This window comes from Centropristis striata, chromosome 10, assembly GCF_030273125.1.
Source record: "Centropristis striata isolate RG_2023a ecotype Rhode Island chromosome 10, C.striata_1.0, whole genome shotgun sequence".
In the NCBI taxonomy this organism is placed as follows: domain Eukaryota; kingdom Metazoa; phylum Chordata; class Actinopteri; order Perciformes; family Serranidae; genus Centropristis; species Centropristis striata.
In genome coordinates, this window is record NC_081526.1 from 17131422 (window position 1) to 17144530 (window position 13109).

Below are 13109 nucleotides of genomic sequence, written 5' to 3' on the forward strand. Positions count from 1 at the left end.
TTATTATCCACAGGTTTACTCGGCTGGATTAGTGTGGTATTTAGTGAGGGGGCAGTAAACTGACACATCTTAACAACAAAGCATTTAATCCACAACCTTTGAGTTCTTCTGACCTTTACTGCAACAGACTATTAACACCAAAATATGACTTGTGTAACACCTTGGGGCACATAAACGGACACATCAGCAGTTTTCTACTATTATTTGCATAATTTGCTGTTAAATAAGTCAGAGATTTATTCAACACAGGGTTGTAACGCTACAAGATTTTCACAGTACAATAACCACCTTAGGAAGCTTCACTATATAACAGTATTACACATTTATTGTTTTTTAAAATAATTTTATTATAAATTAAACCTTATACAATATTTTTGTGGAAAAATGTGTGAAAAGTCTGTTTTTAAAGTAAATAAAATACATTTTAATACTGTAGATAAGCAAATATCCACAATATGATCATTTTCATTTTTATAACACATTTTTATACCAAAGTCAAACTTCAATTCCGTAATATTGCTGCAGTTCCACACAAAGACGAGTTTAATGGTTTGAATTCCAATTTTTATACTTTCTTAAAAGTGAGCGATATACACACATATATGTTACTAAATAAAAATCAAATAAAAATGGTCAGATATATAAAATATGATATTTATTTACCTGTACAGAGGTTTAAACCAATTCTAAACGAGCTGGGATAATCAAATTGTGTACACAACTTTTAGTCCTGCTTCCAAATTTTAAATGGTTTCCTCAAGAATTCAGAGACATTAAAACACTCTTGTGTATCATAAATGTGTTCATTAATAACATATAAACACACACACAAATACTTACCCAGTGACTTTCTCCTCAGGTTGCCAGCGTCCGGTCGGTCTCTCCAGAGGAAAAGCGAAGGTCTGCTACTACAGCGGCTGGTACTACTGCCAGAGCTGCCATCAGGACAACTCCTTCCTCATCCCAGCACGCCTGCTGCACAACTGGGACACCAGCAAGCACAAGGTGGGAGAACAACACACTGTACCAGCTTTGAAAGTATTTTAGTTTCTCTGTTTGAGAGACTGGAGCAGGGTGTCTTTGAGTTTTAGAAATCCTTCTTTTAGGATGCATAAAAACATTAGGGCGACATTAAAGAGCCACTGTTTCCTTTTTGGCTGTCCTTAGTTGCAAAATCATGTTTCTAAGTATTATAAACCTCCATGCAGTGTTTCAGCAGCTGATAAACCTTCAAAGTTGTGGGTATTTTTCTCACACTGGACTTTAGGTCATATTTTATTTCTTACTGATACCTAGAACAACCTGGCCCTCTGCATTGTTTTGAAGAAGGGAAATCTTTCTTGATTGATTTGCATATCGCTGCAGATGAGAAGAAATAGCTCAACATTTAAGAGAGTTAGATGATGAAATTTAATACCACTCAGGTTTGTCCACCAAATACGAAGTTACAACCAGGATGTTTTAGTTCAGCTTAGCAAAAAGACTGGAAACAGCAAACATAACTCTATCTAAATGTAAAGAAAATTAACGAACCAGCACCTCTGAAGCTCAGTATTTAATATGTTACCTCTGCTTTGTTGTCTCGGAGGCAGCTGTACAGCTTCTCAGCCCCACATCTTCCATTACAATCATGGAACATACAGCTTGTTTGATATTGTCCCTCCTATATCTGTTCTCCTTGATCCTGATGTACACTCTGATGTTCTCCTCCAGGTGTCCAAACAGGCCAAGGAGTTCCTGGAGTTTGTCTATGAGGAGCCCCTGCTGGACGTCCAGCAGCTCAACCCTTGTCTGTATGAGCACTGTGAGCCTCTCAGCACGGTGCTGCGCCTTCGTCAGCAGCTCCAGTCGCTGCGGGCCTACCTGTTCAGCTGCAGGGCGACCATCGCAGAGGACCTCAGGCGAAGGTAGGCCAGCGGTAAAGTCCAGCGTGGTGGAGAGTTTAGTTTCCCATCAACTCCTCTAAAATAGTGATACCCTCAGCTAGGTACCACTAATTCAGAGGGTTGAAACACAAATCAAACCCTCAGGACAACCATGATTACAAAATAGTTGGGACACTGTGCATGCATGCTAGAGTTTTAATCAGTTTGAACATAAAACATATCGTCTTTGTCCAGTTTACAGTTGAATATACGTCAAAATAGATAAGCATTTAAAGGAATAGTTCGGAATTTTGGAAATAGGTCCTCATTTCCAACTTAGCCGGTGTGATATAGGTCGGTGGAGACCGTTTTCAGCACATTTTATGCAGTCCTTATAGTTGCACAAGTCACTGTTGCTAAACTGGTGTTGAGCTAGCGCACGTCAATAGTAACATTCAGCCTGTCACTAAAAGCTTTACCTGCTCCGCAGAACACCCGAGACAAATGCATTATAACGTCAGACTATCGATGTACATGTCTGTGTTGATAGAATAATTTTAGAAATTAAACCAACCTTGCATTTTCAATGTTAAAACATTTTGAGGGACTAGTTTCTCAGCAGCAGCGGAATTTTACTTTGTGGGTTAGTAGTAGTGCGTCAAAACGAAACCAAACTGGTATGGCTGATTTGATAACACAAACTCATCTTCGTCGTCCTCAAACTCCGAAATCTCAGCATGGCTGGCAGTGGCCATAGTGTCCTGCTATCCTGTCTCCGCTATGACAGCACCTAAATAAACTCGCATGATTGTCAGCGAAACCGAAACCGTCTTCCACTGTAGCCTCACTAGCCTGGAGATAATATCACTCCGCCGCTGCCGTAGCCTAAGCAACAACAGGGAACAAAGTATAAGCTATTCCAATGCTATGCAAGGTTGGTTTAATTTCTAAAATTATTCTATCAACACAGACATGTACATCGATAGTCCGACGTTATAATGCATTTGTCTCGGGTGTTCTGCGGAGCAGGTAAAGCTGTTTTTAGTGACAGGCTGGGTGATACTATTGACGTGCGCTAGCTAAACACCAGTTTAGCAACAGTGACTTGTGCAACTATAAGGACTGCATAAAATGTGCTGAAGACGGTCTCCACCGACCTATATCACACCGGCTAAGTTGGAAATGAGGTCCTATTTCCAAAATTCCGAACTATTCATTTAAGCAATGTCCCAACTATTTTGGAATCATGGTTGTAAAACTGAATAAAACTTTATCAGAAAACAAACAAACTACATCTCGCAAATGTGAAATCAGAATTGTTATAAGGCTAACTAAGTATCGTTAGTGATACTTAGTAATCTAAATGTCCAATACAACAAATATGAAGAAAACAGTTAGCAATATTAAGGCAACTAACACACATATTTTACACATAAAAAATGGTCTTAAAAAATCTAAAACACATAGATAACCTACAATGAGCTAATAAAATCATCTCTTGGAGTCCTACTTATAGGTTTCCTGCAACTTCTGAACACTATGGCTGTTTTGTCTCTGTTGCAAGTTATTATAGAGACAAAAAGGGCTGCAACAATAATCCCTTTTCTCTCGTTGAATGGCAGTATCAATTGCCTTTTAGTAGGCAGTAGTGCAGAGGTTGGATGGGATTAGGACCTTTTTTTTTATCCTGGACACTTGCAAATTAAAAGGGTTTGTTCACCCAAAATCACAAAAAAGAAGCATCTTAAAAACTATCTGCATGGGAACTTCAATTCACCATAGACAAAGACATATCCAGCCATTTTTAAGATTATTTTCTATCAGCTACTTTGATCATGTTGCAGTCACACTGACTGATGGACTACAATATTTGTAATATTCCTGTTGATTGATTGATTAAACAGACTGTTAACATTTCCCCGGATGATCCGTGTTTACATGTGTGTGTCTGAGTGCCTGCATGTACATCACCATAACTTTTATCTGCATGCATTCCTGTGTGTATATACTATGCTGCATATACATAAAAAGATGTGTGGATGTGTGTGTGTATGTTCATGTGTGTGATAGTCAGGGGGGGATGACTGTTTATCTGAGAGGGGTCCCGCACTGAAAGCCTTGTCTGTGAGCTGATGGATGCTCCTCGCCCTCCTCCAGGTCACTAATACACTCTGATCCCACTTTTTCTAAAGGAGAATCGTACACCTCAGCAGACAGACTGGGATTTAATTAAAACTCTATCAGGATCATTTACAAAACATTACATTTTTGTTTACCAGTAACACTTTCTAATTATGCCAAGATGTTTGTTTATAGTCTTTTGGTAGAAGGTAGTTCCAAAGAAAATGTTCACAGCTGATTATCAGGAATAACAGTCTTTTTCTTAAACAAGTCTGTTGGATGTAAAACACTACAAGCACCTCTATATTACTAAAACAGCAGTAAAAGAAAGATATGCAGCTGGAATTTTGTCAACTATTTAGAGGTAGAAAGTGTAAAAAATGCTGCAAAATCTTAAAATGAAAGTAAAACCTGAAGTTTATTGTTAAGGAACAGCAATCAAGTAACTCATTAAGACTCTGAACTTGACATATTTTACTTTCATGAGTCATGTTTTTATATTTTTTGTTAATATACACTAATTGTCATTGAATCTCTTTGTGAGAAGCTTTAACTCTACAATCGGATCAATAAAACTAATTCTTTTTGGTCTTTTTGAAGTGTTTTAATGTCCCAATATTAAATGTTTTTCCTCTGGTTTGCCAAGCAGCTTCAAACTCAAACTCCTGGTATTCTTTTTTAATCAGCCTTTAAAAAAACAACAACCCATATTAGTCATACTGTGTTGCAGCACCGAGACGAGCAGCATCATGTCGTTCTATGTTTACTTCTGTCCCATTAGCTAGTGCCGGCTAGTGCCCCGCCACTTCCAAACACTGCAGGATTGATGAGGGCCGTGGCGCTAAAACCTTCCCCTGGTCATCAGTCTACTTCAGGGGAGGATCTGAAGAGAGATGTCTGTTGCATTCATGCAAGAAAGCAATGGAAACACAATCGCACACACAACCACATGAGACACTAAAGGCTGGGAGTTAGAGAGTGTCCTATGCAGCAGATCTCAAACACTGTCAGTGCATTACATCTTTCACAGCAAGTCAAGTTAAAAGCTGCCCTCTGTTATTAGATTGTTAAAGTTCAGTCAAGAGGGGATCTGAGTAAATAAACCTCACAGGTTATTGTGTTTGTGGCAAATGAGGCTATCCTGATGTCCATGCTTTCATGCATGTATTGCATTATGTTTACTATGAAATTAGTGCCACATTTACCATTGAAACAATGAGTAAGAACAGACTTCTCATTTGTAGCCAGCAATCATCAATTTCATTGGCTGAAATGACAACAAGGGATTTTTTTTTTTTTTTTTTAGCAATTTCTTTAACCTTCCTGTTGTCCATGAGTCAATCAAAAATTTGGGTTTCTTTCATCTAATTGCCTTAAAACAAATGGATAGTTCCTCACCATGGTCTTTGTTCATGATCACAACTTTCATTGAATTTTGGATGTTTTATTCAAATTTGTCTTCTTTGTGTAATAAGGCAGTTATAGGTGTGTAAACCTGATTTCATCACAACTTTTCCCTTAATGAGGACCGAAGCTTCCAAGCAAAACACACACACACACACACACAGACACACTATATATAATATAAGGGAGCTCATAATTTCTGCTTATTAACTCAAAAACTAGAGGTAGAATTTTAAACGAATTCCATGACAAATATGAAGCCTATTGACCACAGATTTTAAACAGAAGTGTAAGACTTGAAGAATGAATTGGAAAGAAGTTGGCCAAAAATGTGTAACACAAAATTGTGTTGATTGTCATAGTTGTGGTTAATCTCTTTTTCTGTAGAACGACAATAGCTTCCAGTTCAAAAACTTCATCCTTATCCAGCTCATGTGTGTAGATGAGGGTTGACTAATTATGAAAACATTTACACCACAAGTTAACAGCATCTAAAAACTTGTATCAACACTCCTGTGACACAGTGCCAACGCAAGTTGAACGTTATGTTTGGCAAAGATAAGATCTGATTTTTACTTGGCATTGGTTTGTAATATGTTTAGGTTATCCACCCCCTACACACACACACACACACACACACTTCCTACAACGGCTGCTTCACAACCACACACTCATGTCGGACCCGCCTTCAGTACACGATCGTAATCACTGAGTGATAACAGAATTTTAATCAAAGGTGTGTCTGGAAATACACTGAGGAGAGAAATATGGGATAAAATACTATCAGGTCTTAAACAAATATTATAATTTGTTGGTATGTGTGTGTGTTTGCATGTATGCATGGATCTGTTTGTGTCATAATCCTAAAGTGTAACAGTTCTCAAGCACTTTAATCAAGATTGGCACACTTTAAATGTGTGTTCACCTGGGCAACAACCGCACAATCAACAAGCAGCCAGAGTGTGTTTTATTATTGGACACAAGTGTGTGTGTTTGTGTGTGTGTTGTCTTATGTGTGCTCGTGTGGTAACCACTGGTAACGTACTAAACAGTGGTGCCTATCACCATGAGATGTCTGGATCACACACACACACACACACACACACACACACACACACACACACACACAGACACACAGATATGAATACATAGATACATACTTGTGTTTTGGTGACACTCATCACAGCTTAGACAGGATTTAACATGGTGCCATCCATCTTAGTGGTCTGAAAGGAGGCCTCACCACACACTCACACACACACACACACACACACGTGTCTATGTTTGCCTTAATATTATTGCTCTGTTTAGCAGCGTGGACTGAAAGGCCGGTGGTTAAACATTAAATCAGTGCAATGCTCATGTTTATAGTATGTGACCTGTATTTATATGTTTGAAGATTGAGCCTATTATTATTATTATTATTTAAAAACTGGCCCGTGCAGTTCCGCTTATTAAAAGAAACTTTGCATTTAAGCTTTTGCAGTTTGTGTGGAATCAAAATAACATTTATTGTGGCAGTTAGTCCACTCGGCCTGATAGGTAATGAATGGGGCTGTAAGTCACAAGTTTAATCACAAAGTCTGCCACGATACCATTTTGATTAACTCAGGGGCCTTCGATCAATTTGAGACAATTTTGAGATGTCAAATTTATTGTATATCATGGAAAATATGCACATCAGTATGAAATTGGTCTTTATTATTATCATACATTTAATTTCATCATATAAACACAACAAGAATCTTACCACTGTTTTATGCTGTTTTTGGGTTTTGTATCCGTTTTGAAATTAAAGTTTCCTGCCTTAGTGAGACAAAGTCTATTTGTTTTCTGTTTTGTGTACAACGTAGCAAAATATCACAAGTTGGTTCTGTAAGTTGTGACCTGCTTCACACAGAACGATGCATTAAAACTTTTTGTTGTGTCTTTTCACAGGATCTTCCCCAGGGAATACCTGCTACAGCACATTCACCTGTACTCCATGGCTGACCTGCAGCAGGTACACACACACACACACACACACACACATACACACACTAACACGCACAGACACACACGCACAGATAGTTTTTAGTTTCAGACCTTAGGTCGTCCAAGCTGGTTCTTTTATCTTCTGTTTTTTTTTTTATCACAATATGTAGTCGGGTTGTCCGCCAGTCTTATGAACACAACACTTTGAGGCAATTTCGACAGAATTGTCCACTTGGACTCAAAGGTGAACTGATGTTTTTGCAATAACTCAAGAATTTATACACTACTCATGACAAATTTTACAAATACTGTCTTAATCAGATAAAATAATGACGTGAGGCTATTTTATATCCAAAAAGTCAAAGGTCAACTTCACTGGCATCATTATCTTTTGCAAAATGGCCTTTCTGGCCATTATTTAATGCCATCACTCAGGCTCAGAAGGGAAGACATTTGTTCGGATTGGTGACACAAATCTTTGGTGTTCACCTTGAAATTGTGGTGATTGAAAAGATCTTCTGAGCTGCCGGGTTAATGAAGTGTGTGAAGCATCTAATTTTAGAATTTGAAGCTTTTTTGAAGCAGCATCCATTTTTGAAGTATTGTCTGCTGTCATGGCTACATGTGAATCTGGACAGACATGGATGTAAACTGCAGCTTGTCTGGTCTGTTGAAGCATACAACTGTGATGGGGTAATTCTAGTTTAAAAATAAAACTTTATATTTATGACCTGTTTATAAAGATTTTCATTCTTTGTGTGAAGTGTTTAGACTGGAGCTGAAAATGTCGGGAGACAAACTAAGTCATTGTTGGATTTGGACTTTTTATTGGATTTGTTGACAATAAGAAAAACATATAATAACGCTGGCCTTATCCTTTAAGCAAGCACAGCCTCTCCTTTGACTCTTTGGCAGGTGTCCATGTCATGACAGTGATAAGAGAGGGTAATACCCTCTAATAGCCCTATTTAGAACAGGGTTAGCTCTTTCAAGTGTCCTGATCCAAGAAAACAATGGTGTCGGTGGAAAGAATTCATATCTGGCATCGTGGAAACCTTTAACTCTGCCGTTATCACTTATCTAATCAGCATATTTTCTTAGCAAATGACGTATCTTTATCAGCCGTTAATACCAGTCACAACGCCCAACTTCACAGTGTTTAAATCTGTTTTATTTAATATGAAAGTAGAGGTTATTTATTTTTTAGCATAGATCATTAAAATCATCCTGGCCTTCCAGTAGTTCGGTATCTCGTCGTCGAACTGAGTTTGGGGGTCAGAGGAGAGCGACCACAAATGACTGAAAAGTTCTTTTGTTTGTCATTATGTTCATTATATTGTACCCTGCCCCATTTTTTTTTCTTTCAAGCCTCCCTCTCTGACTCAGAGCTCGGCCACAGACTCTCACGGTGAAAGAGATTGGACCCCCTCCTCCCTCTCCTCCTCCTCCTCTCACACACTCTGTGTCTCTCTGCTTCACTAATTGGTTACATTCAGAATCAACAGGCAGAAAAACAAAGCGTGACATCCCTCCATTCTTCCCAACATCCCCTTGGCCTCACACACGCTCTGCACACATGTGCACTATAAACGTGTGTGTGTGTCCTTTACTCTCGCTTTCCCTGCTAAACTCTGTGATTTACTCATAAACCACAAACTGGTGATTTAGTACTAATTTTAACAATAGTTGAGAGTCCGCACCGCTACCCCCCCCCCCCCCCACCCCCCCTCCTCTCTCTCTCTCTCTCCCTCCCATCTCTTGGAGATTCTCAAGCACTCTGCCTCCTAATTGGTTTTCCATATTAACAAGCTTGTTTCTTTTGATTCACCTCCTGAATAAAATGACGCTCTTAATCAACGTGGCTTTTTTTGTTCCAGCTCAGAGGTCAGTGAAGGCTAAACTCCCCTGGCTAAACCTTGGACCACATTAAGTCTATTCACCTCCCGACAAATAGCCTCCACCCATATCCCCCATTAGGAGCCAGTTCATTTGGAGAAAACATATGTGTTTGTCTAAGGACACTCTGCCCTTTTCCTCTGCTGGTTTTAAGGATTGTTTCTAGGGTTTTGTGTGAGGGCTAAAGTAGTGGGAAAGTACGTGTGTGCCGGTGTGTGTGTGTGTGTGTGTGTGTGTGTGTGCGCAGCAGGCTTCCCACAGTGATACTCTGGCATTCCCTCTATGCCAGGCATGCCTCTCCACTCACACTTGTCCAGACACACAGAGGCCTCTTAAGTAAATGTTAAAAGTTCTCAGAAAGATTTGCAGTTTCTGCTCATGGCTTTCGGGTTAGGTGGAGCTACCTAACCACTGTCTGTATGTCTGTCTGTGCTGCGATTTTCTCAACAACTGTTGATCCGATCTGACTCCACAGTTGGCGGGTGTATTGCTGAGAAGTTCAGTGTAGTCGCGAGCTCTCAACATCTCCGGGACTTTTTTTATTAGCAGTGTGTTATGTACACATTAGGAGTTTTTGGGCCCAACAGTTCTGAGAACTAAATACCTTCAAGGGATCTTTTTGTGTTTGTATTAACACCAATTACAGGAACCATAAAGTTACATAGGCTGGTCAGTGGTTGACAAGTCATATTCTCAGTAAAGCCTGGACTCCACTCTAGGTCCATTTGTCCATGTTTCTCTCCATTTTTTCGTTAAGAGCTGTAGTTTTGCCTTGTTGTATGTCTGTTTTTATGGCTTTTGAGTTCTTAAAAGTGGAGGTTGTCTGCACTGCATTGGCTGTTTTTGACAAATCAACATGCACTCATGTCATGCATGGTTCCCGTTCTGCTGGGAGAGTACCTTCTCTGAAAAAGGAGCTTAAGAAAAATCCTCAAAACAGTGTTATAAAAACTAAGATTGTCCCTAGTTCTTGCAGTGTGGACTCAATAATAAGAGCACACATCAACAAGACTTTCAGATTAACTTCTGCGTTATGAGGACTTCACATTGTGATGTCATCGAAGATTTTTAATTCGCTTTTCTCAGCTCACCTTCATGGAGCAAGAAATCCTAATAGAAGGAGTCATACTGACCTTGTTAGCAGTTCAAGGTGTCCTGTTAACAGTTTTACAGACGTCTCATTTACAATGGAGGTCTATGAGAGGCTTTTTGGCCTGCAGGGGGATTTTTTGCTGCAATAGTGACCACAGGCCAAAATTGGCTTGTGGCGCTGTCTTAAGTTCTATAATACAGCCATGACTACACTACAGAGTAAAAACAGCGATCGGAGAGGGATGACCCCCCACCTTGACTCCCCCTTTATTATTTTTCACAACATCCAGATTTAGCAGTTTTTTGTTTATTTATCAATTTAAAAAACAGGCATCACCACTACAAATTTGTCCATATTCTCATCTGGTAGTTTACTCAGAAATTTGGGGAACTCCCTGATAAGGCAGACTCCAGCACGCAGACACTGACAACCAACATTTATCAAGTCGTCTGTGTGTGTTTGTGTCTCAGAAAGAGAGAGAGAGGGAGAGGGTGTTATCCAAACAGAGCTGGTCTTTCCAGCCATGTAATCCCAGCTGGCTTTCTGGTTCCTCAATGGAGCTGCGGTAGTCTGTGTGTGTGTGTGTATGTGTGTGTGTGTGTGTTTCTGTGTGTGTCTGTGTGTGTGTGTGTGTGTGTGTGACAAAGAAAAAAAGAGAGGAGGGCAGGCGAACGGCTGTTAAACAGCAGTTTTAGGGGATTAGGAAGTTTTGGAACACAAAGACTCTGCGTGGAGCAGAAAAAGAGGTTGAACTGGAGGGGGAGGAGTTTAAGAGGATGGATGGAGGGAGAGGAGTGTGTGTTTGTGTGTCGGGTGTTTGGAGGGAAAGGAGGGTTTATCCTAGTCTGCTCCAAAATCATTCTGTGAATATGAACCTGTGATTATACAACTATTTGCAAATTCCACAATATTTTTTAATCCTGGGACAAATATGGCTGCTGCTGTTAATTTGCACCTCCTATGAAAGCTGTAATAGTGTAATCTGTTGGAATATTAAGGGTTTTTTGTCCTCAACATAGTGTTTTAGAAGTTCAGATGGATGCACATACTTTCTGTCTGCTCTGGTTTGCAGCTCTGGCTAACAATGCCAATAACTGAGTCTTGGTTGAACCCAAAGGAGAAATTTCAGACCGCTCTTTTAACCAAATAGTTCCAGGAACTATTGAACCACAGAAACTAAACTCAGGAACTAAACTTGTTCTTTGTTCACTCCTGTTGGTGTTTGTACCACATCTGGACGACCGCGAAGATTGCCTGCCAATTTTAGTGCAATGAGGGAAATTATGATTCAATTTTCACACACAACACAAAGTCATTCTGTTGTATTTTGTATTTAGTTTGGAGACTTTGATGTTTTAGTTGGATTTAATGAATGAATGAATGAATGAATGAATGAAAAGGAAAAGGAAACATAAAGAGGTGAAAAAGGAGAATGAAAACACCAGAGCACCTGTCACCAAAGTGGATAATAATAAGGTTTTTGTGTCTTTTTTTCACTCGTTCTTTTTCTATTATCATTTCTCTCTTTCTTTTGTTTGTTCCTTGCGTGGGGTAAGTGCCCACGAAACAGCCTAAATAGACAATTTTTGTATGTGGCATATTGATGTCTTAAAATCTGTAATCCAACTGTTTTGTGCTATTGCACAAAACAGCTTGCATTTTATTTAACATTCTGGATTTTTTATTTTAATAACTTTAGGTACTTGAAGAGATAAAACTCTCCAGAAAAAAGCAGGTTAGATGAACATTAGTCGAACAGAAATATATATTTTTTTCCTTTCAATTTTGCCTCTTGTGCTAACTTTGAGTCCACATGTCCCGGAGGGAGAAGTTAGTCCGAACCAGCCGACCCTGAACGTCCCTCGGAGCACTAAGAGGTCTGCCAGTGGCCTGGCTGCTGGTTGGCTCAGACACTCAGGACAGCCATCAATATTTGGCTTCATTGTTGTCTTGTTGGAAGTGGGCAAGTGTAGAAATTAAAAGGGTTGAAGTTGGAGGTTCCTGTCTGAATGATTGTCCCAGTGTGACCCTGCTGGCCAGTGCAGCAAATCAAATGGTCACTGGATATTTATAACAGCGGAGATATGGGAGTTGAGAGAAAATGGAGGAGTACGTTTGTGAATTTAGAGAATTAAATGCGTTAATATTACTCTTAAATCAGTCTTGCCTGGGTAATTTAGTGTTTATAATGTGAGATTGCAATCAGACAAGAAGTTGCTATAACACTCTTTTCGCCCGTCCACTTACTTCTGTCACCCTCCATTCATCCATCTTTCTGTGCCTCGATCCTTCGTTCCCACCGTCCCTCCAGAGTACCAGTCAGCCACCAGAGCTGTGCTGCCAGTCGTTTGATTCTGCCCAGTCCAATTATAGAGGGCCTTAATTACTGAGCCTGTCAGCCTCCATCAGGAGAGCCATTTGTCATGTGGACCGGGCTGGACCGGACTGAGCGGGGCTGCTTAGGTTTAGCGTGGGGACACATATATCTGTCTGTCACTCTCAGTACCTGTCTGTCTGCCTGGAAGCATTTATCATCTGTACTGGACTGGGCTTGTTTTCACATATAGAAGAACATTGAATTACTTAACTTTCTTCTTTCTTCTTACAACACATTCTCTGTTTTCTTAAGCCCCAACAAACATGTTGAAGCATTTCCTACGTAATAAAAACCTCTATAGAGACCGAGTTCAGATCTCATTGCATCAGCAGCCCTGTTTAATAGTGGGCTTAGAACAACTTTAGAAACTGTGTATGAA

General features: G+C 39.7%; 1 protein-coding gene across 1 annotated transcript in view; it reads left to right on the top strand.

Moving 5' to 3' along the window:
- Positions 1–13109, top strand: part of plekhm3 (pleckstrin homology domain containing, family M, member 3) — a 42631-nt gene that overhangs the window by 22301 nt on the left and 7221 nt on the right. The window contains exons 4-6 of the mRNA XM_059343612.1: positions 860–1005; positions 1714–1907; positions 7329–7392. Coding sequence (XP_059199595.1) covers positions 860–1005; positions 1714–1907; positions 7329–7392 — 404 coding nt within the window. The remainder of the gene's footprint in view (positions 1–859; positions 1006–1713; positions 1908–7328; positions 7393–13109) is intronic.